Source organism: Gossypium raimondii, chromosome 13 (assembly GCF_025698545.1).
Source record: "Gossypium raimondii isolate GPD5lz chromosome 13, ASM2569854v1, whole genome shotgun sequence".
Classification (NCBI taxonomy): Eukaryota; Viridiplantae; Streptophyta; class Magnoliopsida; order Malvales; family Malvaceae; genus Gossypium; species Gossypium raimondii.
In genome coordinates this window covers 14,959,805-14,985,868 of record NC_068577.1, presented here as the reverse complement: position 1 = coordinate 14,985,868, position 26,064 = coordinate 14,959,805, and the positions used below count along the sequence as shown (strand labels likewise).

At 32.9% G+C, this 26,064-nt stretch overlaps 2 protein-coding genes across 2 annotated transcripts; one reads left to right on the top strand and one right to left on the bottom strand.

Annotated features, from left to right (window-relative positions):
* Nucleotides 1-8,014: 8,014 nt before the first annotated feature.
* Nucleotides 8,015-12,749, top strand: LOC105783838 (beta-glucosidase 40). Its single transcript, XM_012609514.2, has 13 exons — nt 8,015-8,454; nt 9,763-9,829; nt 9,963-10,021; nt 10,155-10,230; nt 10,332-10,403; nt 10,546-10,633; nt 10,719-10,974; nt 11,087-11,202; nt 11,378-11,601; nt 11,719-11,750; nt 11,911-12,013; nt 12,115-12,223; nt 12,341-12,749. Exons 1-13 carry the CDS (start codon nt 8,317-8,319, stop codon nt 12,513-12,515), a joined length of 1,515 nt encoding a protein of 504 aa, XP_012464968.1. The 5' UTR covers nt 8,015-8,316; the 3' UTR covers nt 12,516-12,749.
* Nucleotides 12,744-13,600, bottom strand: LOC105783839 (expansin-A8). The gene is made up of 2 exons (XM_012609515.2): nt 13,447-13,600; nt 12,744-13,354 (listed from the first exon to the last, which is right to left on the bottom strand). The coding sequence occupies exons 1-2, from the start codon at nt 13,598-13,600 to the stop codon at nt 12,744-12,746; spliced, it is 765 nt and encodes a 254-aa protein (XP_012464969.1).
* Between the last annotated feature and the right edge of the window lie 12,464 nt (nt 13,601-26,064).

Sequence of the window (26,064 nt, the reverse complement as noted above, 5' to 3'; positions counted from 1 at the left end):
TTAGCTCTCATGAGCTTCTGTTCAGCTTTCGAGCTTCTATTAACGATGTACTCAAATCCATAAGTCGTTCTTCGAAAGGTAAAATATCAGGAGTTGTCTTGAATGATATATGTATATGAAGAAACGACAAGAGAATGATATGTATTATAATATGTATATATATATATATCAATATATTAATATGTTGATACATGTAAATTATGTAAGTTGAGACAAGTAATAACCTCAAGTGTAACATGTTGAGATAGTAAGGTTATCGATGTTGAAATTATATGAAATATGTTCAAGTACGCTAACAAGTGTTGTTGTTTGATGCTTAGACAAGTGCCAAGTTATTGGTTGAATGGTAATATGTTTAATTATAAGATGCATTGAAATGGTAAGTGCTCAAATTAAAATATGCTTGTGTTCATGAAAGAGTGGTAAGTTTAATGTTATGTAGTTTCTTATGAAATGACTTATTATATGATTAATTCGAAAAAGGCTATGTTTAAATGCATTAGCTTGTGGCTATGATTGAATGATATGTTTATGATTAATATGTTACGCATATGGAATTAGTGTAGAAAGTAAAGAAATGCAAATGAAAAGAAAGAAATTTGGAAGAGTTAAAGGTTGTTTAAAATCCTACTATGTTAGGGATAATATGTACAAGTGATGCTATGAATTTATTCACCTTGTGAGTTATTGAATATAACTTCACGAGTATTGTGGTGTCGATAATGGATTATTCTTGATATGTATAAATTTCATATTTGAAATGAATTGATATGATTAAAGTTTATATGAACTTACTAAGCATTCATTACTTATGTAGTTATTTTCCTTTACTTTCCAAATTATCGGAAGCTCGATCGGGTTGGAAGCTTGTCGGAAAAATATCACACTATCCATCGGTTCTATCAGTACTTTCGGATGTTTTAATTTTGGCTATAATGGCATGTATAGGTATTTTGGTTAATGTTGGCCTATGTGTGTTTTGTTAAAATTAGTCACTTATTTAGCTTGTATGTTGGCACATTTTGGTTTGGTGCATATTTGCCTTATATGATTGATGTGTGATTTGGTTTATGATTGTATGTTAAAAGGTAAAATGTTAGTTAAAAGTGCATTTATATACATGTGTTTTGGGATGTGATGAATTGATCAGGAATCAGTACATTAATATATATGGTATAAATATATTTAAATATATTAGTATTTAAAATACATTTTGGCATCATATGGTATGTTTTGCTAGGTAAGCGACTTGGTTTTGAAATAATGCAAATTAGCTTGGTAAACCTTGGGTACAATTATGCATATACGTTAGTTGTACATATGAATATATTGAATACATTAACACACATGTTATAATATGTCATCTGAGGTGCCTAAAGGAATATTGGTTGTATGTTAAGATGTTATATATTTAAGACTTGATCTTTTATTTGTTTTGGATGCCATAATATGGCTTGTTTGTATGTATGATGATAACTATAGGTACATGCCTTGTTGGGTGAGAAAAATGGCTTATAAAATAGTCTATTTTCATCCACATGGACAGAGACACGGGCGTGTACCTCGGCCGTGTGTGACACACCGCCAGGTGTCCCCTATATCTTTTAAAGAGTACAAGTCAGTATATTCGCATGGCCTGGCACACGGGCGTGTGGTTTGGACGTGTGACCCAAGTTAGAGAGTTCATAATTTTGGACACGGGCTGGGACACGACCATGTGTCCCTATTTCGAATTCTCACACAACCTAGCCACACGGACATGTGTCCCCTGCAGCTTTGAAAAATTTTGATCTTTTCTTAAAAAAATTTTAAATTTCCGATATAGTTCCAATTTGTTTCTAATGCTTAATTTGGGCCTCGAGGGCTCATATAAGGGACAATATGTATGATTTTAATTGGTTTTTGACTTGAATGCAATATGATATGAAATGTTTGCATTTTCTATTTGTTTGATTTGCAAACTCGGGTAATGCTCCGTAGCCCTGTTCCGGCAACGGTTTTGGGTTAGGGGTGTTATAAAGAGGGGTGAATTGGTGTATTTAAATGTTTTCGAGAAAGGGAAAAAACAAAACGACTCAAGTATTTATAGTGGTTCGGCCTCAATTGTCTACATCCACTACCTTAGCTTTCCTCAACTAAGGATTTCCCAAATCCACTAGATTTGAACCTTTAAGGATAATATTTAACCTTACAAATCTCTAACTTTTCAATGGTAAGATAAAACCACTTTCCCTTAAGGTTTTTTACCCAAAACCTTAAGTAACACTTCACAAATGAGAGAAAAATAATGATGAATAAGATGATACCTCTAAAAGGTAGATAATCAATAATTAAGCACTCTCACACAAAGTTACAACACTTGAAAGAATGATAGAAAACTTAACCTACAAGTGTGTACAAGAAATATTTTGTAAAAGATTGAGAAAGGTTGGAAAATTGAGTTCTTGGAAATTGTGCACTTGTTTCTTGTCTTTGTTAACTTCAATGGGGGAGCCTTGACCTTATATTTAAGTCCTCTAACAACCTTGTGGACGTTTGTAGCCATTATAAACAAAATGGAGTCGTTGCAGCTATAAAAGTCAGCATTAAATGCAGTTTGCAGCTTCGTTGTATCGGTAGAAGGAAACTTGTATCGGTAGAAGTCTTTCCAAAATATGGCTGTTAGGCTCGTTCTATCGATATAAGTCCTCTTGTATCCGTATAGCACTGAGGGTTTCATTTGGTATCGGTAGAATCCATCAAAGTATCAATAAAAGTGTAGGGATCTTGAACTTTGGCTACTAACTTCACTTGTTTGGTAGAAGTCCTAAAGGTATCGAGAGCACTTTGGTTGTACCCAGAGATCGGACGAGTATCGATAGAAGTACCGAGCCAAAATTACCTTGCTTCTTGGAGTACATTCTACCGATAGAATTCCAAGTTGTATCAATAGAAATCCAGTTCTCTGATAGAATTCGTAGCTTTTTCAAGGTCTTTTCATCTTGAGTTTTACCGATACTTGTCCACCTAAGTATCGGAAGCGATCCTTCAAACTTCAAAACTCGTTAAAAATGAAGTTAATTCAAGGCTTTTTAGAAGTTTATTTTGTCCAACACTTTGAAAATAATTTGAAGGACTTATTAACAATTTTTCAAATTTAAGTAGGGATTTTAATATTCTTTTTATATCAAAATGCTTGTAAAACTAGAGCTAACAACCATTTTACAAATTAAAAAGAATAAAATAAAATAAAATCAAAGAGAATAGGATTCAGAGAAAAATTTAGAACGAAATTATTGAGAGAATTGAAAATTGAGAGAATAGATTTGAATGGAAATGAATGAAGTTTAGAGGAGCTTATATAGGAAAAAATATGGTTGTTGGGGAATGTAGCCATTGGAATTGTAACCGTTGGGTGGCGGGGGGGAATGTTACTGTTGCATCAAAACGCATTTAAAAATGAATTGATATGATTAAAGTTTATATGAACTTACTAAGCATTCATTACTTATGTAGTTATTTTCCTTTACTTTTCAAATTATCGGAAGCTCGATCGGGTTGGAAGCTTGTCGGAGATGTATCACACTATCCATCGGTTCTATCAGTACTTTCGGATGTTTTAATTTTGGCTATAATGGCATGTATAGGTATTTTGGTTAATGTTGGCCTATGTGTGTTTTGTTAAAATTAGTCACTTATTTAGCTTGTATGTTGGCACATTTTGGTTTGGTGCATATTTGCCTTATATGATTGATGTGTGATTTGGTTTATGATTGTATGTTAAAAGGTAAAATGTTAGTTAAAAGTGCATTTATATACATGTGTTTTGGGATGTGATGAATTGATCAGAATCGAGACATTAATATATATGGTATAAATATATTTAAATATATTAGTATTTAAAATACATTTTGGCATCATATGGTATGTTTTGCTAGGTAGCGACTTGGTTTTGAAATAATGCAAATTAGCTTGGTAAACCTTGGGTACAATTATGCATATACGTTAGTTGTACATATGAATATATTGAATACATTAACACACATGTTATAATATGTCATCTGAGGTGCCTAAAGGAATATTGGTTGTATGTTAAGATGTTATATATTTAAGACTTGATCTTTTATTTGTTTTGGATGCCATAATATGGCTTGTTTGTATGTATGATGATAACTATAGGTACATGCCTTGTTGGGTGAGAAAAATGGCTTATAAAATAGTCTATTTTCATCCACATGGACAGAGACACGGGCGTGTGCCTCGGCCGTGTGTGACATACAGCCATGTGTCCCCTATATCTTTTAAAGAGTACAAGTCAATATATTCGCATGGCCTGGCACATGGGCGTGTGGTTTGGCCGTGTGACCCAAGTTAGAGAGTTCATAATTTTGGACACGGGCTGGGACACGACCATGTGTCCCTATTTCGAATTCTCACACGACCTAGCCACACGGACATGTGTCCCCTGCAGCTTTGAAAAATTTTGATCTTTTCTTAAAAAAATTTTAAATTTCCGATATAGTTCCAATTTGTTTCTAATGCTTAATTTGGGCCTCGAGGGCTCATATAAGGGACAATATGTATGATTTTAATTGGTTTTTGACTTGAATGCAATATGATATGAAATGTTTGCATTTTCTATTTGTTTGATTTGCAAACTCGGGTAATGCTCCATAGCCCTGTTCCGGCAACGGATTTGGGTTAGGGGTGTTATAAAGAGGGGTAAATTGGTGTATTTAAATGTTTTCGAGAAAGGGAAAAAACAAAACGACTCAAGTATTTATAGTGGTTCGGCCTCAACTGTCTACATCCACTACCTTAGCTTTCCTCAACTAAGGATTTCCCAAATCCACTAGATTTGAACCTTTAAGGATAATATTTAACCTTACAAATCTCTAACTTTTCAATGGTAAGATAAAACCACTTTCCCTTAAGGTTTTTTTACCCAAAACCTTAAGTAACACTTCACAAATGAGAGAAAATTAATGATGAATAAGATGATACCTCTAAAAGGTAGATAATCAATAATTAAGCACTCTCACACAAAGTTACAACACTTGAAAGAATGATAGAAAACTTAACCTACAAGTGTGTACAAGAAATATTTTGTAAAAGATTGAGAAAGGTTGGAAAATTGAGTTCTTGGAAATTATGCACTTGTTTCTTGTCTTTGTTAACTTCAATGGGGGAGCCTTGACCTTATATTTAAGTCCTCTAACAACCTTGTGGACGTTTGTAGCCATTATAAACAAAATGGAGTCGTTGCAGCTATAAAAGTCAGCATTAAATGCAGTTTGCAGCTTCGTTGTATCGGTAGAAGGAAACTTGTATCGGTAGAAGTCTTTCCAAAATATGGCTGTTAGGCTCGTTCTATCGATATAAGTCCTCTTGTATCGGTATAGCACTGAGGGTTTCATTTGGTATCGGTAGAATCCATCAAAGTATCAATAAAAGTGTAGGGGATGCTGAACTTTGGCTACTAACTTCACTTGTTTCGGTAGAAGTCCTAAAGGTATCAGTAGCACTTTGGTTGTACCGGTAGATCGGACCAGGGTATCGATAGAAGTACCAGGCCAAAATTACCTTGCTTACTGGAGTACATTCTACCGATAGAATTCCAAGTTGTATCAATAGAACTCCCAGTTCTACCGATAGAATTCTGTAGCTTTTTCAAGGTCTTTTCATCTTGAGTTTTACCGATACTTGTCCACCTAAGTATCGGAAGAAGTCCTTCAAACTTCAAAAACTCGTTAAAAATGAAGTTAATTCAAGGCTTTTTTAGAAGTTTATTTTGTCCAACACTTTGCAAATAATTTGAAGGACTTATTAACAATTTTTTCAAATTTAAGTAGGGGATTTTTAATATACTTTTTTATATCAAAATGCTTGTAAAACTAGAGCTAACAACCATTTTACAAATTAAAAAGAATAAAATAAAATAAAATCAAAGAGAATAGGATTCAGAGAAAAATTTAGAACGAAATTATTGAGAGAATTAAAAATTGAGAGAATAGATTTGAATGGAAAAGAATGAAGTTTAGAGGAGCTTATATAGGAAAAAATATGGTTGTTGGGGAATGTAGCCATTGGAATTGTGACCATTGGGTGGTGGGGGGAATGTTACTGTTGCATCAAAACGCATCCAATAGGACATGTTTTCATTGACCTATTCTCATAAATATAAAAAAAAGTATGAACTAATAAATGAAAAAAAAGGACATATATATAAATTAGTCCTAAATGAATGCTTTGATATGATAAAAATATCCAGATAATACTTTAACTTATTTTATAAATATAATAATTTTTATTTTTTAACTAAATTGATATTTGATCTAAAATGCGAGTATTTGGTACAGTGACGATGTACTTAAACTCTAAAAATAATGTTATAAATTTATCACGTGTTTCATTTTTTTATATTTCTTTTCTTAAAAATATTTTTACTATATTTTATATACACTTATCATCAATTCGATGTTTCTGGTGAAATTTTAAATTCTACCAAATATTATCCATAATCCAAATGTCAAATATAAATCGAATAGAAAAGTCAAAGACATGTTTTTTTTTTCCTTTTTGAAGTACAAAGACAAGTTTTTTTGGGTTGAAATGATGTCAAAAACATGTTAACTAAGCATCTTTTAGATTTTTTTTATTTAACGATAAGGTTCCAGACATATCTAGCAAAAAAAATATGTGAAATCATTAAAATTAATAGTGGGGAACATGCATATGGTCTGTTGTCACTTTGCATGTTTTACGATTTAGTCCTTTTGTTAATTAGCTAGTTAATTAATTTAAATACTCTCATTTTCATGGCCTGTCGTACTATGTTATCTAGTGAGTAGTTGTTTAAATTCTTTATTTTCATGTTTGTAGTTAGAATTCGCTCAATTATTGATTCTTGTGGGTTCGATCCTTAGAGTACTCTTGTACCCCGTTGTACAAATTATATTACAACTAACCTGTCATACTTGCAAACACCGCATGTAATTATTTGGATTTGATTGTTGTTTTAATGCTGATTCTCGCCCACCAATGGCGGTCGAGGCGGTCACACATACAAGAATCTCACATCTCGCAAGTTCCCATGAATGTCAACCAGTGCACTCACATTTAAATTGTGTATGTCTCCAAAACCTGATCTTTGACCTGAGTATATAAACATAAAAAAATATAAAATTAATAATGTTAACAACATAATAATTTAATAATATTTTCTTACCATTTGTAAATGAACGTCGGAGATGTGCTTGTTATCCAAACGAATAAGTTGATTTGTCATTTTACAAATTAAAAAGGAATAAAATAAAATCGAAGAGAATATGATTGAGAGAAAGATTTAGAACGAAATTATTGAGAGAATTGAGATTTGAAAGAATAGATTTGAATGGAAAAGAATGAAGTTTAGAAAGATTTATATAAGGAAAAAATATGGTTGTTGGGGGATGTAGTCGTTAGAATTGTGAGCATTTGGGGATGTTACCGTTGCCAGAAAACACATCTTATAGGGCATGTTTTTACTGACCTATTCTCATAAATATATATACATAAAAAAAAAGGACCTAAACTCATAATTAAAAAAAATGCATGTATATAAATTAGTCGTAAACGAATGCTTTTAACTTATTTCTTAACTAAGTTGATGTATGATCCAAAAGATAAGTATTTGGTATAGTGAGGGTGTAGTTAAACTCCAAAATAATATTATAAATTTGTTATGTGTTTCATTTTTTGTATATATATTTATTATACTTTATATACACTTATCATCAACTCAATATTTCTCATAAAGTGTTTAAATTCTACTAAATATTATCCATAATCCAAATGTGAATAAAAGAGATAGGTGTTTTTGGGGTTTTTTTTTTTTTTTTTTTTTAAATTTAAAGATAAGGTTCCAGGCATATCTAGCGAAAAAGATGTAAAATCATTAAAATGAAAAGTGGGGGGACATGCATAACCAAACAAGCACCCAATTGCACGTATTTATAGACAAAACCAAAACTAAAGCAAAAACTGCAAAAAAAGAAACGAGAGTATAACCCTCCAAAAGAACTTGCCCACTAACCCCATTGCAACAAATAACGTGTGAACTTTAAGACTTTGAACTTTGGCTCATTAGCTGCGTCCCGCCCACCACCACCACCACCATTACCATTACCATCATCTTAATTATTCCATTTCTTAACAACCCCTTTCCTTATTTTCTCTTCACATTTCCTTTTATCACTTGTCTTTCCTTTATAAATAATCATTAACCCAAACCCAAATCTTTCTCCATCTCTCTCTCTCTCTCCCATATCAATTTTCTGTAATAGTTGAATTAAAGGCATGGTGCTAAAGGGCATTGCTTTACCCATTATTACATTGTTACTAGCTTTGGGAATCCAGGCTGGGTTTTCTCAGAATATTAGCAAAGCCAGTTTTCCAAAGGGCTTCATTTTTGGGACTGCCTCTTCTGCTTTCCAGGTTGGTTTTTTTCCAGTAAACTATCCATGAAAGTTTCAGTCTTTCAATTTCTTTTCTTTTGTATATTATTTTTTTGGAATAAATCACAGCCTTCGATAATAAGGAATTGAAAATGATGAAACTTGAATATTCAACTTTGATGAAGATTCGATGTTTTTATTAGTATTTTATTTATATATTAAATGGAAAAAGGTTTGTGAGGTTGATAATGGTTACTCGTGAATACTAAGTTGAAGGATGAGAGTAAAAGGATTTAACAGAGATCAGAATTACAATTTTTTCATTTACCAGCCTTCTATGTTTATAATATTATTACTTAACTGTCTTTTTTTGGAATAAATATTACACTGAATTTGTAATAATATTAATATATAATTAGAAGGATAAAATTAACTTAGAGAGTTTAAATTTCCCATTTCAATCTAATCTAATAGAGAGCTTTTGGTCTACTTTATTTAATTTTGGATTCTAGCCATTCATTTTTTCCTTTTATTTAATTTAAATTTCCTCAATCTCTCTCTCTCTTGTCTTCTTTAGAAATTATAATTAACTGTAGTGCAAACCCAAAAAGAATGGCGTAGAAAAGACATTTTAAAATTTTATAATGGAAGTATATTGGCATAATGACTTCACCCTCACACTTTATATCATTTATTTAAAATATATATATAAATTATTAAAACAGCATAAATTTTATTTAACAATAAAATTATAATAACATTCTATACCAATATCACGCCAACAAAAATAATAAATTAAAATAATGTTTTTTGCACAGTTGGTCAAAATTATTTGTTTCTGACTCTTTCTTTTTATATTTTGTACATATTTGAAATAGATATGAAACTATATATGTATTTTAAATATATGAAGAAAATTAAGTGTAGACATATCTGGAAAATATTCATATCTGATTTAAATAATATAATCTAAAATTGCACTTTTTCCCTAAAAGTGGAATCTCAAATAATAAGAAGGGAAAAAGAAATTAAATACGTGGAGGTGGCAAATTCATGTGTCACTTCAAAAGTCATGATTTTGACTTTGAGTAAATTCTTTGCTTATATGAAAAGGAAAAAAATAATAATAGCAGCAAATCATGATTTTTCTTTTGTAATTATAAACTTCAATGGAAAATGACAAACCAAATAGGAGAATTTTCCAGGAAAAGTGAAGACAAAACGACCAAGTATTTGCTGTTCTAAATTAATTTATGTCTCAACACGACAGTTTGTCATCCAAATCAAGGTTCTTCTGTTGTGCGTATGAAATGTCTTAACCCAGTGTTGAAAATATTATTTTTTCCAGTATGAAGGAGCAGTGAAGGAGGATGGAAGGGGACCAACTATTTGGGACACATTCTCGCATACTTTTGGTAATGTCTTTTCTTAGTGTAATTTGCCATGCCATGATTCTTGTACAATGCAGTGTACGTACGTATGTATGTAAACAAGCATGTATTTATGTATACAGGATCATTAAGCGTTTCACCTTATGTTATGTTACAGGGAAGATACTTGATGGTAGCAATGCGGATGTTGCTGTGGATCAGTACCACCGTTATCCTGTAAGTGATGATCTTTGTAACTGATTATATTCCGATCTTCGTTTTCTTCATTGGATTCTCCTTTTTCCGATGATTTTCCGTGTTCCTAAAACACGAATGGCACAAGATTAATTTTTTTTTGTCTGGAAAACAGGAAGATATACAACTGATGAAAGACATGGGGATGGATGCTTACAGGTTTTCAATAGCCTGGTCTCGGATATTCCCTAGTAAGTTCTACATTGCTGACACTATCATTTACCATCATCATTTCTTCAATTTAATAAAATGAAATGTGAGAAATATTTCTAACATTTTTGGCCTGAAACAGATGGTACGGGCGAAATAAACCAGGCCGGTGTTGATCATTACAACAATTTCATTAATGCTTTGCTCGCGGCAGGTATTCGGAATTCTGGTTTACCGTCACATGGTTCAACTGTAGATCAAAATGTTGTTTAAACATGAACTGCAGTGCATGATATCTATGGCTGCATTTCGTTATCATATATAGAGACAATTTGAAATGCATGTTTCATATGCAGGAATCCAACCATATGTGACCCTTTACCACTGGGATCTTCCTCAAGCATTGGAGGACAAATACAATGGATGGCTCGATCCTCAAATTATGTAAAATACAATTCTCATTGTCATATTGTTATCTAAATGATTACGGAGTAGCGATGAATATCGTTGTGACTTTGTTCATTTGCAGAAAGGACTTTGCGATGTATGCTGAGACATGCTTCAAGTTATTTGGTGACAGGGTGAAATACTGGATGACTTTTAATGAACCTGATACATTTACGGTACAGGGTTATGATGTAGGTCTTCAAGCTCCGGGACGCTGCTCCATAGTTCTTCATCTGTTCTGCAAGGCCGGAAACTCTGGAACCGAGCCTTACATAGTTGCCCATAATGTTCTCCTTTCTCATGCAACTGCTGTGGATATTTACAGGAAAAAGTACAAGGTAAAATTCAGGATACTATCGGGTTACTTTTGTCAAAATCGGAAAGAAACTAGGCAGAGTTGATAAAATTTGGACTTTAGATTTGGTTCACATAAGAGTATCTGCTGTGCAGGCAAAGCAACATGGATCTGTTGGGGTATCGTTTAATGTTATTTGGTTTGAACCAGAGACTAATTCAACTGAAGACATTGAAGCAGCTCAAAGAGCTCAAGATTTTCAGCTTGGCTGGTAACTCCAAGTCCGCAATCATCTTGAATTTCTTTCATCCTTTCACATAGAATTAGAACTGGGGTTCGATTTTGTTACACTCGTAAAATGAACTGATTGTATATGCTGTCATACTATCTTCTCATAGCAATCAAGTTATCTTTTACTAGGGTGATGTAATGCTTTATTTCTGCAGGTTTTTGGACCCACTGATGTTCGGAGATTATCCAAGTTCGATGATAACCCAAGTAGGAAGCCGGTTGCCGAGGTTTACTAAAGCTGAGTCTGGTCTTCTTAAGGGATCTTTGGATTTTGTTGGCATTAATCACTACACTACCTTTTATGCAAGAGAAAACAAAACTAATCTGATTGGTAGTATACTAAATGACACTGTTTCGGACTCCGGTGCCTTTACATTACGTAAGTAAACATCTTCTTTGTAATCTTGTTTCTAGTTCATCCTTAAGGATTAATCGTTTGTTGTGTTGATACACTAGTGACTAACCGAGGACGCTCCTTTGTTCTAAATGCATGCAGCTTTCAAGCATGGGAAACCCATAGGAGACAAGGTACTGAAGCCGATCTCTGTCCATTGTTCCATTTTCCAGTTCGTGTAATCGTGCACATGCTAAGTAGATAGATAACCGGATGACGTATTTGCCAATCATTGTTCTTATTGTTCAACTTTCATGCCTAATTAACCATGTTTTTTTCTTGGTCAAATTGCAGGCAAATTCTATATGGTTATACATAGTACCCCGTGGTATGAGAAGCCTAATGAATTACGTCAAGGAAAAATACGGAAACCCTCCGGTCATTGTTACAGAAAATGGTTAAAGTTCTTCCATATCTGTTAAGCTATAGAAAGTTCCACTCTTGGATGGCCTTTAAACAAGATCTAAACATTTCATTGTTGGTTTATTGTTATTACAGGTATGGATGACCCGAATAGCCAATTCATATCCATTAAAAATGCTCTCAAGGATGAGAAAAGAATCAAATACCTCAATGACTACTTAACTAACCTGCTCGCTGCTATCAAGTATATAACATTCCCTTATCACCCATCTATGTTCTAGCGTTACATGCATAAATATATATATGCTGTGATCATGTCATGAGGTGTAATGAATACCAAACTTTTGATGAATAATTGCAGGGAAGATGGTTGCAATGTTAAAGGGTACTTTGTGTGGTCGCTACTCGACAACTGGGAGTGGGGAGCCGGGTACTCCTCGAGATTCGGTCTATATTTCATCGACTATAAAGACAATCTCAAGAGATACCCCAAGGACTCTGTCAAATGGTTCAAGAACTTCCTAGGGTCTGCTTAAGAATGGTGTAAATGAATTGCAGATGTCGGTCTCTGAGACTGTTGCAAATTGCAACACTTAGAACAGTTGTATGGTAGTTATTCTTTAATAAAGAACATATTGATTGTTGTCAAAGATGTAAGAAAACCGAAAGATGAATCGGAGTGTTTAGGAAGGCTAGATTATAATCTTCATAGTTTTTCATTCTATTACACTTGTTAATGAACATGCAATTTTAATTGCTTTACTTTAAAACTGTTTGCCTTCATAAACACCACCGAATTTCCAATCAGCCGGCGCAACATCATCAGACTGCACCATCTTACCGTCACTCGTAGTTACTTGAAAAGACAAGCTTTGGCCGATAAGATTAGTCGAAGTTTGCCAATTCTGGCCCCAATTCCGCGACATTTGAATCCAACTCGTACTTGAACCCTTGATCTTAACGTCTACAACGTCACCAGCGCCTGCCACATTGTACACTAATATCAGTATCCAGTACTGGCTTCCGTTGATTTTGAACTTAACACCACCTGATTTTACACAAGGAACACGTCTATACAGGACAGGAACAATGCCAGCTCTATAAACAGCAATCTTGCGAAACATCGGTTGGGATAGATCAAAGTGTTGCAATGGTGGATTGCACCAGTTTCCTTCAGGTTTGCTGTAGTTCGGAGGGCAAAAGTTCGTAGCAGTTACAATGATGGTGTCGTTTAGACACCATTGTACCGAGTCATAGCACCGGATTTCAAAACAGGCTCCGCAGGTCAGACCGTTATTGAAGAGAGCTGTACTTAAGGCAGTTGTTTCAAGGCCATAACCTTGTTTTATAAGATCACCATAACCGCAAGCTCCCACTGTCAGACAATTCAAGAAATCAGAAACATACATACATACATACATACATACATACATACATACATACATAAAAAAATGGCTTGAAACTTACTCATTGTTTCAGTCCCATTCATGTCACCATAAAAAGTTGCATGGGCTGCATTCCAATATGCAGGTGGTGATTGGGAACCTGTGAGCCTAAAGATCAAACATAAACTCAAGAACTTAACCATAAAAAAGAACCCCCAAGTCCTATTTGCAGCCATGTTATGTACCTCTCCAGCTTTGTATTAGTGATATTTTGGCTAACAAAAGATGAAACTAAGTGCTAAATATGAGAGTAAAATAGAGAGGAAGGGAAGGGAATCTGAAGCTTTTGGTAAAAATAAATGATAATAATAACTACAACAATGAAAGTTATCAAAGTGTAAGCCATGCAAGTGCTTAAATCAGCATCTAATTAATTTTTAACTAGTATGAGTTAATGATTATTAAGGTTTTGGATTTGGTTTATGATTAATGTTGAAATGTCAAGAAATTAATTTTATATATTAGAAATTTTATGGAATTGGTGAATACTCTGTGTTAGTTTAAAAATAATATCTAATAAATAATAAAATACATGGTTTGAAATTAATTAATAATAATTCTTACTAAATATACTATAATTGTTTATCATGATGTTGTCATCAATCCGAGTTAAGTTTAAGTTAATTTGTGACATCAACTCAATCAACAATATTATCTATATGGGAAATCCTATTACATGAGCATACATGTGGAAAATACAAATTTAGAACATAAATATGTGTTTAAAATAACATACAATAATAATGAAATGTAAAGTTTGAAATTAATAATGATAAAAACACAATTGCAATAGGTACGAAATTAAAATAAAAATAGTTTAACTTGTGAGTAAAAGAAAATTGAAATAGATAAATATATCATATTAAAAATATTAAATGCACTTCAATAACAACCATGGTATTGTCATTTTTCTGTTGCATGTCAAAAGAGATCAAATTACTGAAACAAAAATTCAATATTAAAATTTTATTTTTAAAAATTAAATATCGAGTTGACATACAATAAATAAAATGGATGGTTTGAAAATAATTAATAATGACACATGAAATATATACGATAATAAAAATATAAAAACTAAATTAAATTGTGATCAAAACAAAATTTAAACTCATAAATACATCAGATTAAGAATATTAAATGAATACAACTGTTTGTCACGGATTGTCGTTAATATTAAGTTGATGTTGAGTTAACTTGTGACACCAACTCAATCAACAACATTATTAATATATACTATTAATTGCAGTAATAAATGGTGCATTTTTTATTTTTTTGTAAAAAATGTCAGAAACGTTGTCTACGATGGAGTTCACGGTGCGTGCTAATTTCTCATGTTCGAATAGTAGTGTCAGTCGAGCAACTAAGAAGGTTCGTAATTTGTGTCAGTCGAGAAACTTGACATCCATACAGGTTATACTCGTCGGGGACGATTTGCACGGCTTGTAATTTGTGTCAATTTGAGGAAGCCTTTGGTGTCGAAGGTGAGGATTAATGGGCAGTTGCAACACGTGGAGTATGAGTCTCTACTAGATGTTTGTTTCAGGTGCGGGCACTATGACCATAAAGCAGATCTGTGAATTGGGGTTGAGGCACCGTTGCCAGACGGAGAAATAGTAATGGTCGAATCTGTTCCAAAGAAATTTGGGATCTAACGGTAGGTGGAGGAATAACCCTTTGGTCCCTCGATGTTGGTGGAGCGGTTGCAGAAGGGGAAGGGTTGCTTATCCGGAGCAGCTAGAAAGGATGATTTCAGCGGTGGTTATTATGGTTCTTGGTTTGCGACTCTTAGTGGAGACGAGGTCAAGATTCACAGAATGATGGTGCGACATATGGAGGGGATAAGGGAGAAAGTTTCGAAGTGATTAATAAGGGGAAACTGTTGAACATTTGGAAAATGAGATGATAGGAGGAATTGGAAATTTGGAGGTTAAAAAACCTAAAGGATTATCTAAAGATTTTAATTTGAAAGGGAAATGAGCTATGATTTGATCTGGGCTGAAAAAAGGTTTTAAGGTCTTGAAGCCTACTAATGGGAAATTGGGTCTTAAGGCCACAAAAGATCATATGGCTTTTGATAATAGCTCTAAGATGAGACCAAAAATAGATGTGGGCCATAGGGAAGAATTATTTGTCCATTCCTTCAATGTTTCTACTAATTTGGACAAAGACAAACATAAGGTAGTGCGTGTGGTGGAGAAGCGAATTTCTGAGGTGGTTAAAGGGAAGGAGAATGGGACTTTTACTTTCGAGAAATTAAGCAGGACCCCTCAATGAGTGTATCGAATATTAGACATGTTGGGAATGGACAACATGATAAACCATCGGATATTGTTACTAGTAGGCATCCGAATGACACGGTGGATTTGGATGCGACAGTGGAGGGGATTGGTTCGTGATCTAGAACAGGTTCCCAATGGTGCTTATATGGTGGACGATGACTCGAGTGGGGAAGAAATTATGGATTCTGATAGTGACTATAGTGATAAGGTTAGTTGCTAAAATAGTTTATCATTTCTGGGCTTTGTCTTTTATATTTATAATTTATGGTCATAAAGATATTTTGTTGGAATTATCAAGCGGTTGGGCATCCCAAGTTCCATAATAGTGTGAATGAGTACATAAAGGATTTTTCTCTTTAGTTGATCTATTTGTTTGAAACCTGGGTTAATGGTGCTAAGGTAGACGGTCTTATTAAAAAAATTGGTTATCCTAATTCTTTTCGGGTTGAGGCTAATGAATTTGCTAGTGGAATTTGGTTATGCTGGAATAGGGATATTTTAGTGGATATCTTGGAAATTCATTGTTAGGTGATTCATTTGAGGATTCATAGTAAGTAAGATTCTAATAGCTTTATTTGTTCAACTGTTTATGCTAGTCTTCAATCAACAGCTAGAAGGAAGCTATAGAAGTTGTTAGATCCTTTGGCAGATTATTTAGTTGGTCCTTAGATTCTGGTTGGAGATTTTAATTTGATTATTGATAGTTCAAAGAAGGCGGGTGGTGCTTCTGTTCCAAGAATTTGGTGCAAATGGTTCTGCGATTTTTGTTTAGAAATGAATTGCGAAACTTGGGAGCTAGTGGAGCCCAATTTACTTGGTGTCGAGGGGACTTATCTTAAAGATTGGACAGATATATTTTTAATTCATGTTAGGATTCTTTTGCACCTAACTATTTTGTTACGGACCTTCATAAACTGAAATCGGGTCATAGGCCAATTCTAATTTCGCTCTATCCAAAAGTGAGAAAGGGTGAAATACCATTTCGTTGTCTTGCGAGTTGGATACTTTATGTAGATTTTAGATACCTAGTTAGTGATAACTGGAACAATAAGATGACGGTTAATGAAAATTTGGAGCATATCCAGGATGTTCAAAAGTGCAATAAACGTGTTTATGGTAACATTTTTGTGCGTAAAAGCGGTTGATTTCAGAGTTGAAAAGGGTGAAAAGAGTGTGAAGTGGAAAAATTCTCCAAGACTTTTCTCTCATGAACTTGAGCTTTAACGGGAAATAAAATAAGTGTTAAAACATAAGGAGTTATTGTGGTTTCAAAAATCTAGATCAGTTTGGCTCAAGAATGGTGATAGGGAATATGAGTTATTTTCATAGTCGTACATTGACTAAGCAAATAAGGAATAAGGTAGATGGTCTTATCATTGAGAGTGGTGAATGGTGCTTTGATGGTGAGAAGTTGAAGCAACATGATGTAATTTTTTTCAAAGAGCTGTATATTCCCATGCCGTGGTAAATTTCCTTCATTGCAGTCTAATGAGAAGGGGAGTTTACTCTTAATGGTTTTTGACAATGAGGTTCGCAAGCGGTCTTTGGTATGGCTCCACTAAAAATGCTCAGGGTGGATGGTTTTCAGGTGAAGTTTTTTCCAATCTTAATGGGATATTGTTGGGCCTTCGGAATGTTCTTTAGTCAAGCAGATGTTGAGGGTCAGCTATTAGATCCTAATCTAAACAAAACATTGCTGATACTACTGCCTAAGGTCCAAAGTCTGGAGAGGATTCATCAGTTTAGATCGATAATTTTATGTTTTACATGATTATTACAAAGACTATAGTTAATAGGTTGAGACCATTAATGGTTAAGCTAACTTGTCAGAACCAAGTAAGTTTTATCTCAGGCAGGAATATCACTGATAATATAGTTGTGGCACAAGAAGTTGTGCATTCTTTGAAGAGTCTTAAATGTATTGATATGGGATGGTGCTAAAGATCGATTTAGAGAATACTTACGATAGAATCAGATGGGATTTTCTGAAGGACACATTAACTGAATTTGGGTTTCCTCTACATTTAGTTGACGTGATTTTAGTCTGTGTCACATCATCGACTCTTCAGGTTCTTTGGAATCGTGCTGTTACAAAATCATTTTAGCCTACATGGGGAATTAGGCAGGGAGATTCTCTATCCCTTATAATTTTGTGTTGTGTATGGAAAGATTCGAGCATCTTATTGGAGAGGTGGTTGAACAAGGCTCTTGGAAGCCATTGTTTCTTTCACAGAGAGGTCTAGCATTATCTTACTTGTTCTTTGCTAATGACTTAAAGCTATTTTGTGAATCTATTAGGGGTCAAGCGAATATTGTGAATGGTATTTTAAACACTTTTTGTCATTTTTTTCTTGTAAAAAAGTGAATAGAGGTAAATCACAGGTGTTTTTCTTTTTTTCGTAATACACTAAATAACCTTGTAGATACTATTTGTATTGAAATGGGTTTTAACTGGGTGGAGGATCTTGGTAACTATCTTGGGTTACTGTTGTTGCACAATAGAGTTACAATGAGCACTTTTGATTTCTTTGTGAACAAAGTACAGAAAAAATTACAAAGCGAGGAAATTGTTCCTGGCTGGTTGTATAACTCTATCAAGGTCAATTCTCTTAGCTATTCCAAATTATTTTATGTGTACGACATATCCTTTTTTCTATGTGTAAGGAGATTGAAAAGATTGCCCGTAACTTCATTTGAGGAGCTAGTTCATGGTTAAAAAAACTTGCATTGTTATTTTGGGGTGAATGTTGTCATCCGCTAGATTCTGGAGGACTAGGTCTGAGAAATTGTAAATATCAGAACAAAGTTTTCTTGTTGAAGCTTTGCTTTCAATTGCTTTCGAATACAAATTCTTTGTGGGTTAGAGTGATAAGGAGTAAATACAATGTACAAGGCTTACTTCCACGCTCTATTTCCAGGAGTAAATGTTCTTTCATTTGGAAGTCTTTAATGAAGTTCTTGCTAGAAATCATTGCTAATGTCTACTAGTTTTTTGGAGATGGTCGTTTAACGAACTTTTAGAATGATGTGTGGCTTAGGCAAGTGGGTTCTTTCCGTGACTTCTATATAAGTCCTGGGCAGTCGAATGACACTTTGCGAGTTTGCGACATGGTATCTGAGAATGGGAGTTTGGACATGATTCGTCTTAGTGGTGTTATACCGAGACATATTATTTTGCAAATTTCAGTCACAATGCCTCCGTCACCTAAAGTAGGTTATGATTGCATAGCTTAGAAGTGGATGAAGAGATATGTGTTTTCTTCTACTGAAACTTATAGGAATTTGGTTCATATTGAAGACATTGTTTCTTCAGCTGTTTGGAGTTTGATTTGGAAAGTGAGGGCACCTTAGAGGGTGAGAGTGTTCTTATGGATTTTGTGGAAGAATATATTGTTGACGAATTTTCAAAGAGTGCAAAGACATATGACTAACGATGGTGATTATCCTCGATGTAATAATGCTCTGGAAACGAAGATCCATACAGTTCAGGATTACACTTTCTCTAGAGTTGTTTAGCTTGTTGTGATTTCGAGGGGAGTCTCTGATATTTTTTTTTCTCTCTGTAGTTCAATGAGTGGTTTTGATGGATTTTACAGAATAAATGGAGTTGTGGTAACACTGATATTGATTAGCAAATTTTATTCTCAATTTTATGTTGGTTTCTTTGGAAAAACATAAATTCTTTTGTTTTTTTCTAGTAGTAATAGTTGTGTTCAAGCCATTGTGGATACATGTTATACATGGGTGAGGAGTTGTACAGAGACGAATGCGAATTGGATCATCCTAGATCCATGCGCTCTTTATTGAATTGGTCTTATCCGAGAAAGGATCGGATAAAGCTTAATACAAATAGGGCAATGTTAAATAATGGATTTTGTAACAGCCCGGTTTAGACCCTAGTTGGACAGTGGTTTTGGGACCACGAATCTGAGTCAAAAAATATTTTAAAATTACTCTTGGTGTTTACAATATGTTAATTAATATGTGTGAAAATTTTGTGTGAAAATTTTATCGTTTGTGTGCTGAATTAGATAAAAGGACTTAATCGCGTAAAATTGAAAAGTAGCTTGCTATAAGTTAAAGTGTTTATTTGCTTTAGTTAATTAAAGGTGAGGTCCTTATGTTGTGATTTGACCATTGAATAATTGAGTGGACAAAGATGGACAACCATTAAGTGTTTTATTTATGTTTTATTAATGGACATTTTGGTAATTAAATAAATAGTGGTTAATTAAATAAACAAAACAAAAAAATAGCCATGCATTCTCATCTTTTTTGCCGAAAGTTGAAGGAAAAAGAAACCATGGTTGCTTAAATATTTCAGTACCTTTAAATCTTGATTTAAGTATGTTTTTTGCTCGGTTTTTTATTATTTTTATGTTTTTGAGATCGTTGCTTCGTATTCTAGCTAGCCTATGCCCTAATTTTCAGAATTTATGATGAATTTGTGATTTGCCATTGATGATAGCTTGATGTTTTTGTTGTTTGATGATGAAAAATAAATAATTGTTGATAAACTAATATGTTTAATTAAATGATTTTTGATAAAAATGTGTATTATGGATTAAATTGTGAAATTTGTAAATTGAAGGGTCAAATTGTAAAATAAATTGAATAAATGGGCTGCTCAATGCCCAAATTATGTATTTTTGGATAAAATTGAATGAATATGTTATTAAACAAACCAAATTTGAATTGAATTAGATCAAGAAAAGAGAAGATCGAATTTGGATGGGGGAAAAATAAAAAATTTTCGAATAGTTATCCGGTTTGTTCGTGTCCGTACGAGATAAGTTCATAAGTGAATAAATGTCGTTAAATTTAAATGTATATGTATTAAATATGTCAAATTAAATTACTATGTTTATATGTATTCATGCCGAATTGATATAAGTATAGGAGAATTAAATACGAGCTTGAATCGATCAAATTACGACGTCTGAAAGTCCCGTACAAACCATAGGAATAGTTAGGATACATATGTCATGACATAGGATTTCGATATGTGATTTCGTGTAAGACCACATCTGGGACATTGGCGTCGATTTGAGATTTACGTGTAAGACCATGTCTGGGACATCGGCATCGTATACGATTTCGTGTAAGACCCTGTCTGGGACAGTGGCATTGATATTTGATTACATGTAAGACCACGTTTGGGACATTGGCATTGTAAGAGCTTTCCAACTATCCGAGTATCCTTATTGATTTCGAACGGTTCAACGAACAATATCGAGAAATGAATGACTATGTGAAAGTATATCCGATTCAGGTACGTAAGAAGTGTATACGATATTCAAGAATGAAAGGTGAGTATGTTTCAAATGACAATATGTGAAATACATGACAATGAATAAAATGAATGTATATAAATGAACGTGGTGATACATATGCTCGTTATATGAAGTTGTAATGAAATAAGCTTAATTATATTCAAGAGTTCGAATACCATGAAATTGTGGTCCTATGTTTCGAACATGGGATTTATGAAACATGAAACATGGTTTGAGCTATGTCAGTTTGGTTTGAAAGATGATTAGATAAATGTTATTGATAAGGTAAAATTATTAAATATGTTATGTATATGTGAAAGAGTTAAATAAGCATGTTTTGATTTGTTGGTTATGTGTTTTGTATGACCGAATGTGATACATATTTGAATGAGGAGTATATATGGTTTGAACAGTGGAATTATGAAGCATGTGTAATATGACTTTGATGTATGGTAGTTAATTTGAATGTTGAATTGATATATGAGATTGAAATGGTTGAATTTGAAAGCATGGTTTATATGCTCATTGATAAATAAGATAAGTGAAGTTACTTAATGTGGTCGTAAGAATTTACGAGTATGATGAATGTATATGTGGTTGAAATTTGCTAAATTTGGCCTAGTCAAATTGAATTATAATATCATTGAGATGATTTATTTGTTTATGGCTTACTAAGCTTTCAAAGCTTACTCTGTGTATTTTTCCTATGTTTATAGAGTTTCAGAGACTTGCTCGGGTTGGAAGTCATAGGAAACCTTATCACACTATCCGGTTATCGTTTCGGTAAATATAAGCTTTGAGTTTTTGGTTATGTGGCATGTATAGGCTAGTTTTGAGATGTTTGGTTTTGAAATTTGTATATATGTATATAGCCATGCGAAAATGGCTTGATCATGATACTAATGTTGGTATACATATTCGGTCATGTTATAAGCTTAATTTGGAGGTATGTTTCATGTTAAATATATTTGTGATGTTGGTTATATGATTCGGCAATGAGAAATGTTAATGATGATGTATAATCGGCCATGAAAGTAGCTCATTTTGGATGTATAATTTGTCTTGTGTAAATGTTTGAAAGTGGTAAATGATGTGCTTTTGACATAATGCATATGCTCACATAAGTTAAGTTATGTATGTGTGATAGTTAAAGTACAGTTTGTGATAGTAAAATATGAACATATATTGTAATTTATTTGATGGTCATTTAGGTATGGTTATAAATGGTACAATTAGCTTTGATTCGAGTTGTGAAATTGGTAGTTATTATTTTGGTAAAATGTGCATAATTTGGTAAAACCAAATTTTATACTTGACCATTATGTGAATTTGTTAATGTCGTATATATATTAATGTTTAATAAATCATGTGGTTTGGCTTGACTTAGTAAAATGTGAATAAGTGCATAATTATAAAGAGTGCTTTTGGAAAGTATTTAATGAAATAGATTTATATGAATAGATGTCTTAATATATGATCGGTATATGAAATGAATTATACTTGATTATAAGTTAAGTATTCAATTGCTATGATTCATTGGTTATAATGTTTGAATATTAATTTGGGTAGAGTATGAATTATAGTATCGAAGCATGTTACCCCCATCCTCTACACATCATCTCCGTCCATCCCATCACACCCTGGGGGTTAAAAACACCCACCCAACCCTATACACCATATAGTGTGGATGCGACACATAACAGATAATATGCAGCCAAGCTGCTAGATAATAAGCGAAAGGTCACCGTACAAATCACTTCCTCCACATATACAATTCTCACCCTAAACACAGATACAGAATACGGATACAGAAATAATAGGTTTAACATGCTTAACATGCTCGTATACAAATAACATACATACTTAAACAGTACGGTCAGACGTACATATCAATTTTTTACTCAAATAGACTATCAAAATATCAGATCACATGAAAAAAGGTTTGATTAGCCCTTACCGACCCTACGGTAGGCCCATAGTCAATCGAAAGGACCTGTGCGACCCTAGGAAAAATTTTAAAATTTTAGGCTCACATGCTCATGTGGCTTGCCCGTATGGGCCCACACGCCCAAATTGGCCTTGCCCGTGTGGCCCACACGGCTTGGTCCAAAACCCACACGCTCGTGTGGTATGCCCATGTGGGCCCACAGGCCTAATTTGGTCTAACCCATGTGGCCCACATGGCCACACTCACACCATCACACGGTCGGGCACACGTCCATGTGGCGTTGACAGTGTCCTTTTTTCAGCTTTTGCCGAACCTCAATTTTTCGTGTTTAAGGTACACACTTGGTTCGATTTTGATGCGAAACCACTCCCAAGAACTAGACGTGCTCATGGGTCGGTAGGTCGGCCCGAAAAAAATTTCGGCCGGGTCCTAGGCAGGGCCTCAACTGCCCGAAATATGGGCCTAGAATTTTGCCCAGCCCGGCCGAAAAAATTCATAAGCACAGGCCTGGCCTACCTGCCCATTTTTAAATAAATACCAAAAATTATTTTAAAATTAAAATAAAAATTAAAAAAGTATTTTAAAAATATTTTAAAATTTAAAAAATTAAAAAGTATTTTAAAAAATTTAAAATTTAAAAATTTAATAAAAGTATTTTAAAAGTATTTTAAAATTAAAAAATAAAAATAATAAAAATATTTATTATATTCGGTAGGTAATGGCAGCCTTGGCCAAAAAAAGTTGTGCCCGAGGCAGTTCGTTTTTAATCGGGCCTCTTTTTTGCCCAAGCCCATATTTGGGACCTATATTTTTACCCAAACCCTCCCATATTTCGGGCGGGCCGTCGGGCCGGGCCAGGCCGCCCAGCCCATGAGCACCTCTACCAAGAACACCAGAACCTAAAAATCGACATTACAAGATCCTAAAAATCTATCTTACTCCTCAATTAAACCAAACTAACAAAATCGAAAATAGTAAAGTTCAAGTGTTCCACACTTACCCAATTCCTCAAGTGATTCCGACTACGATTTTGCAAAAGATGAGTTTCGTTCCTCACGATTAATTGCTACCAAAAATCCCAGAAACAACATCAACGAAAAGAATAAGAAGTTAAGAACACTTGAAAATTATCCTAACGATACCCCCTACACTTACCAAGTCGCACGCCAACACCGAAGAACCAGAATACTGAAATTGAATAACAAAATTGCAACAGAGAACGGAGAGCGAGGAAATAGGAATTTGTCAATTGACAGGAAATATGCAGAGAAAGGGAAAACTAATGTTAGAATTTTCTTGGGAAGAAAGAGAAAAGAGAAAAACAAAAAAATTGAAAATTGAAAAAAATCCATATCGCAAAAAAATTTATCACCCACATTCACGCAAGGATTTAAACACTAGACCTTTAGCAAACTAACTTCTTACGACTCAAACCAACAAGCTCATTCTAATATAAGTTTATAAACAACATAATATAATCCCACCCAATAGGGATAAGGCTTGGATAAAAAATAACAAAATTTGCCAAAAGGAAGACTTGAACCAAAGATCTCATACACACAATTAGAACACTTAACCACTAAACCATATACATATTTATGTCAAATTTCATAAAAGCAGACTTAAATTATTCAGGGCGTTACAATAGTTATCATTTGGTTAGGACTAAAATTTTTAATTTCTAAAAGTACAAGGGCTAAAAATGACAAAATTAAAGTACAAGTACTAAATCCACAACTTAAGCAAAGTACAAGATCTAATAGCGAATTTGACTTAAAAATTATATAAAAGTATGAAAAGCATTTTCTAACCAAGTTGACACTTGATTAACCTATCTCACCAACTCGATCAGAGGTTTATTAATAATATAGATAGATACACAAACTTAGTGTGAGAAAATATTTTATGTTAAAAGTTATTTTTTTAAGTTTACTAAAAATTATTGTTAGTGTAATGGTAAAGAATTTATTTATAGCTCTATTATATATGGATTCAATTCTTAGACATGCAAATATTTTATTCTTTTATTTAAAATTTACATAAAAGTACAAAAGATAAAAATATCATCAAAAAATAATAGTAGTTATTTAATAAAAGGATATATTAGTTATTTTTAACCGTGTTGACACTCGATTAACCCATTACTCTAATTTAATTAGCATTTTTATTAATAATATAAATACTATGAGAAGTGGCATAAGAATTTGGTTTTCTATTTAGTTTTAGATTACTCCAATGCTTAACAAGTTGCATCAGTATTTGATTCACACTTCAATTTAATTTATAATTATTTTTGCACATATTTATTGTATGTATCAATTAAAATTAAAAATTTTATTTTATTTTATATAAATTTTATTAATAAAATTATAAATAAATTTCAACAGAACATTTTAGAACTAAAAATATTAAAATTAATAAATGATATACAAGTTTAAAACCCTAATTTTTTTATAATTTAAAATATTATCTTTTTATATGTGTAGGTTGATTTTATGAATCAATTAAATTACATTAAAGTATTGTTTATAACTTTTGTAAAAAGAAAATTGTCACTAATAATATTATTACAAAATTAAAACATAACAATATATAAGTTTAATTTAAGAAAGATATTTATTTTTTTAATTGATACACACGATCAATTCTTGAAAATTAATCATTTTTAAATTTTTTAGAATAATCAATATTCCTTATTGATATTGACATATTTAATAATATTATTTAATAAAATTAATACATTTTAATTAATTAATAAAATTAATAAATGATATTATTGAACTAAATGTAAAACATGCACTTGAATGTGATATATAAAAGATATTGATAATTTATATTATATTAAACAAAGATAATCTTATGCCAAGACTTGTTTGAAATAGTGATTAGAATTCATATCTAGCACACGAGTTCAAATTCTGTTGTCCCTTAATTTCTCTCCCAATATTGTAAAGCATAATGACTTATGCTCCTCTAATTTTTATTTTTAAAAAGTTATTTTGACCATTCATTTAATTATTATTTTTGTCTCTTTTAGTCATTGAACTTACGTGGAAAAGTGAACACTTATTCACTTTGCTGACGTGGCAACCCATGTATGACATATCAATAATTAATTAATCTTTAAAATTAAAAATATA

Excerpts from the sequence above, each read along its gene's own strand:
- LOC105783838 (XM_012609514.2), top strand. The coding sequence starts at position 8,317 with ATGGTGCTAAAGGGCATTGCTTTACCCATTATTACATTGTTACTAGCT. Across the intron at positions 9,830-9,962 it reads CACATTCTCGCATACTTTTG|GGAAGATACTTGATGGTAGC; the intron begins GTAATGTCTTTT and ends GTTATGTTACAG. Across the intron at positions 10,022-10,154 it reads ATCAGTACCACCGTTATCCT|GAAGATATACAACTGATGAA; the intron begins GTAAGTGATGAT and ends TCTGGAAAACAG.
- LOC105783839 (XM_012609515.2), bottom strand. The coding sequence starts at position 13,600 with ATGGCTGCAAATAGGACTTGGGGGTTCTTTTTTATGGTTAAGTTCTTG. Across the intron at positions 13,355-13,446 it reads GAATGGGACTGAAACAATGA|TGGGAGCTTGCGGTTATGGT; the intron begins GTAAGTTTCAAG and ends ATTGTCTGACAG.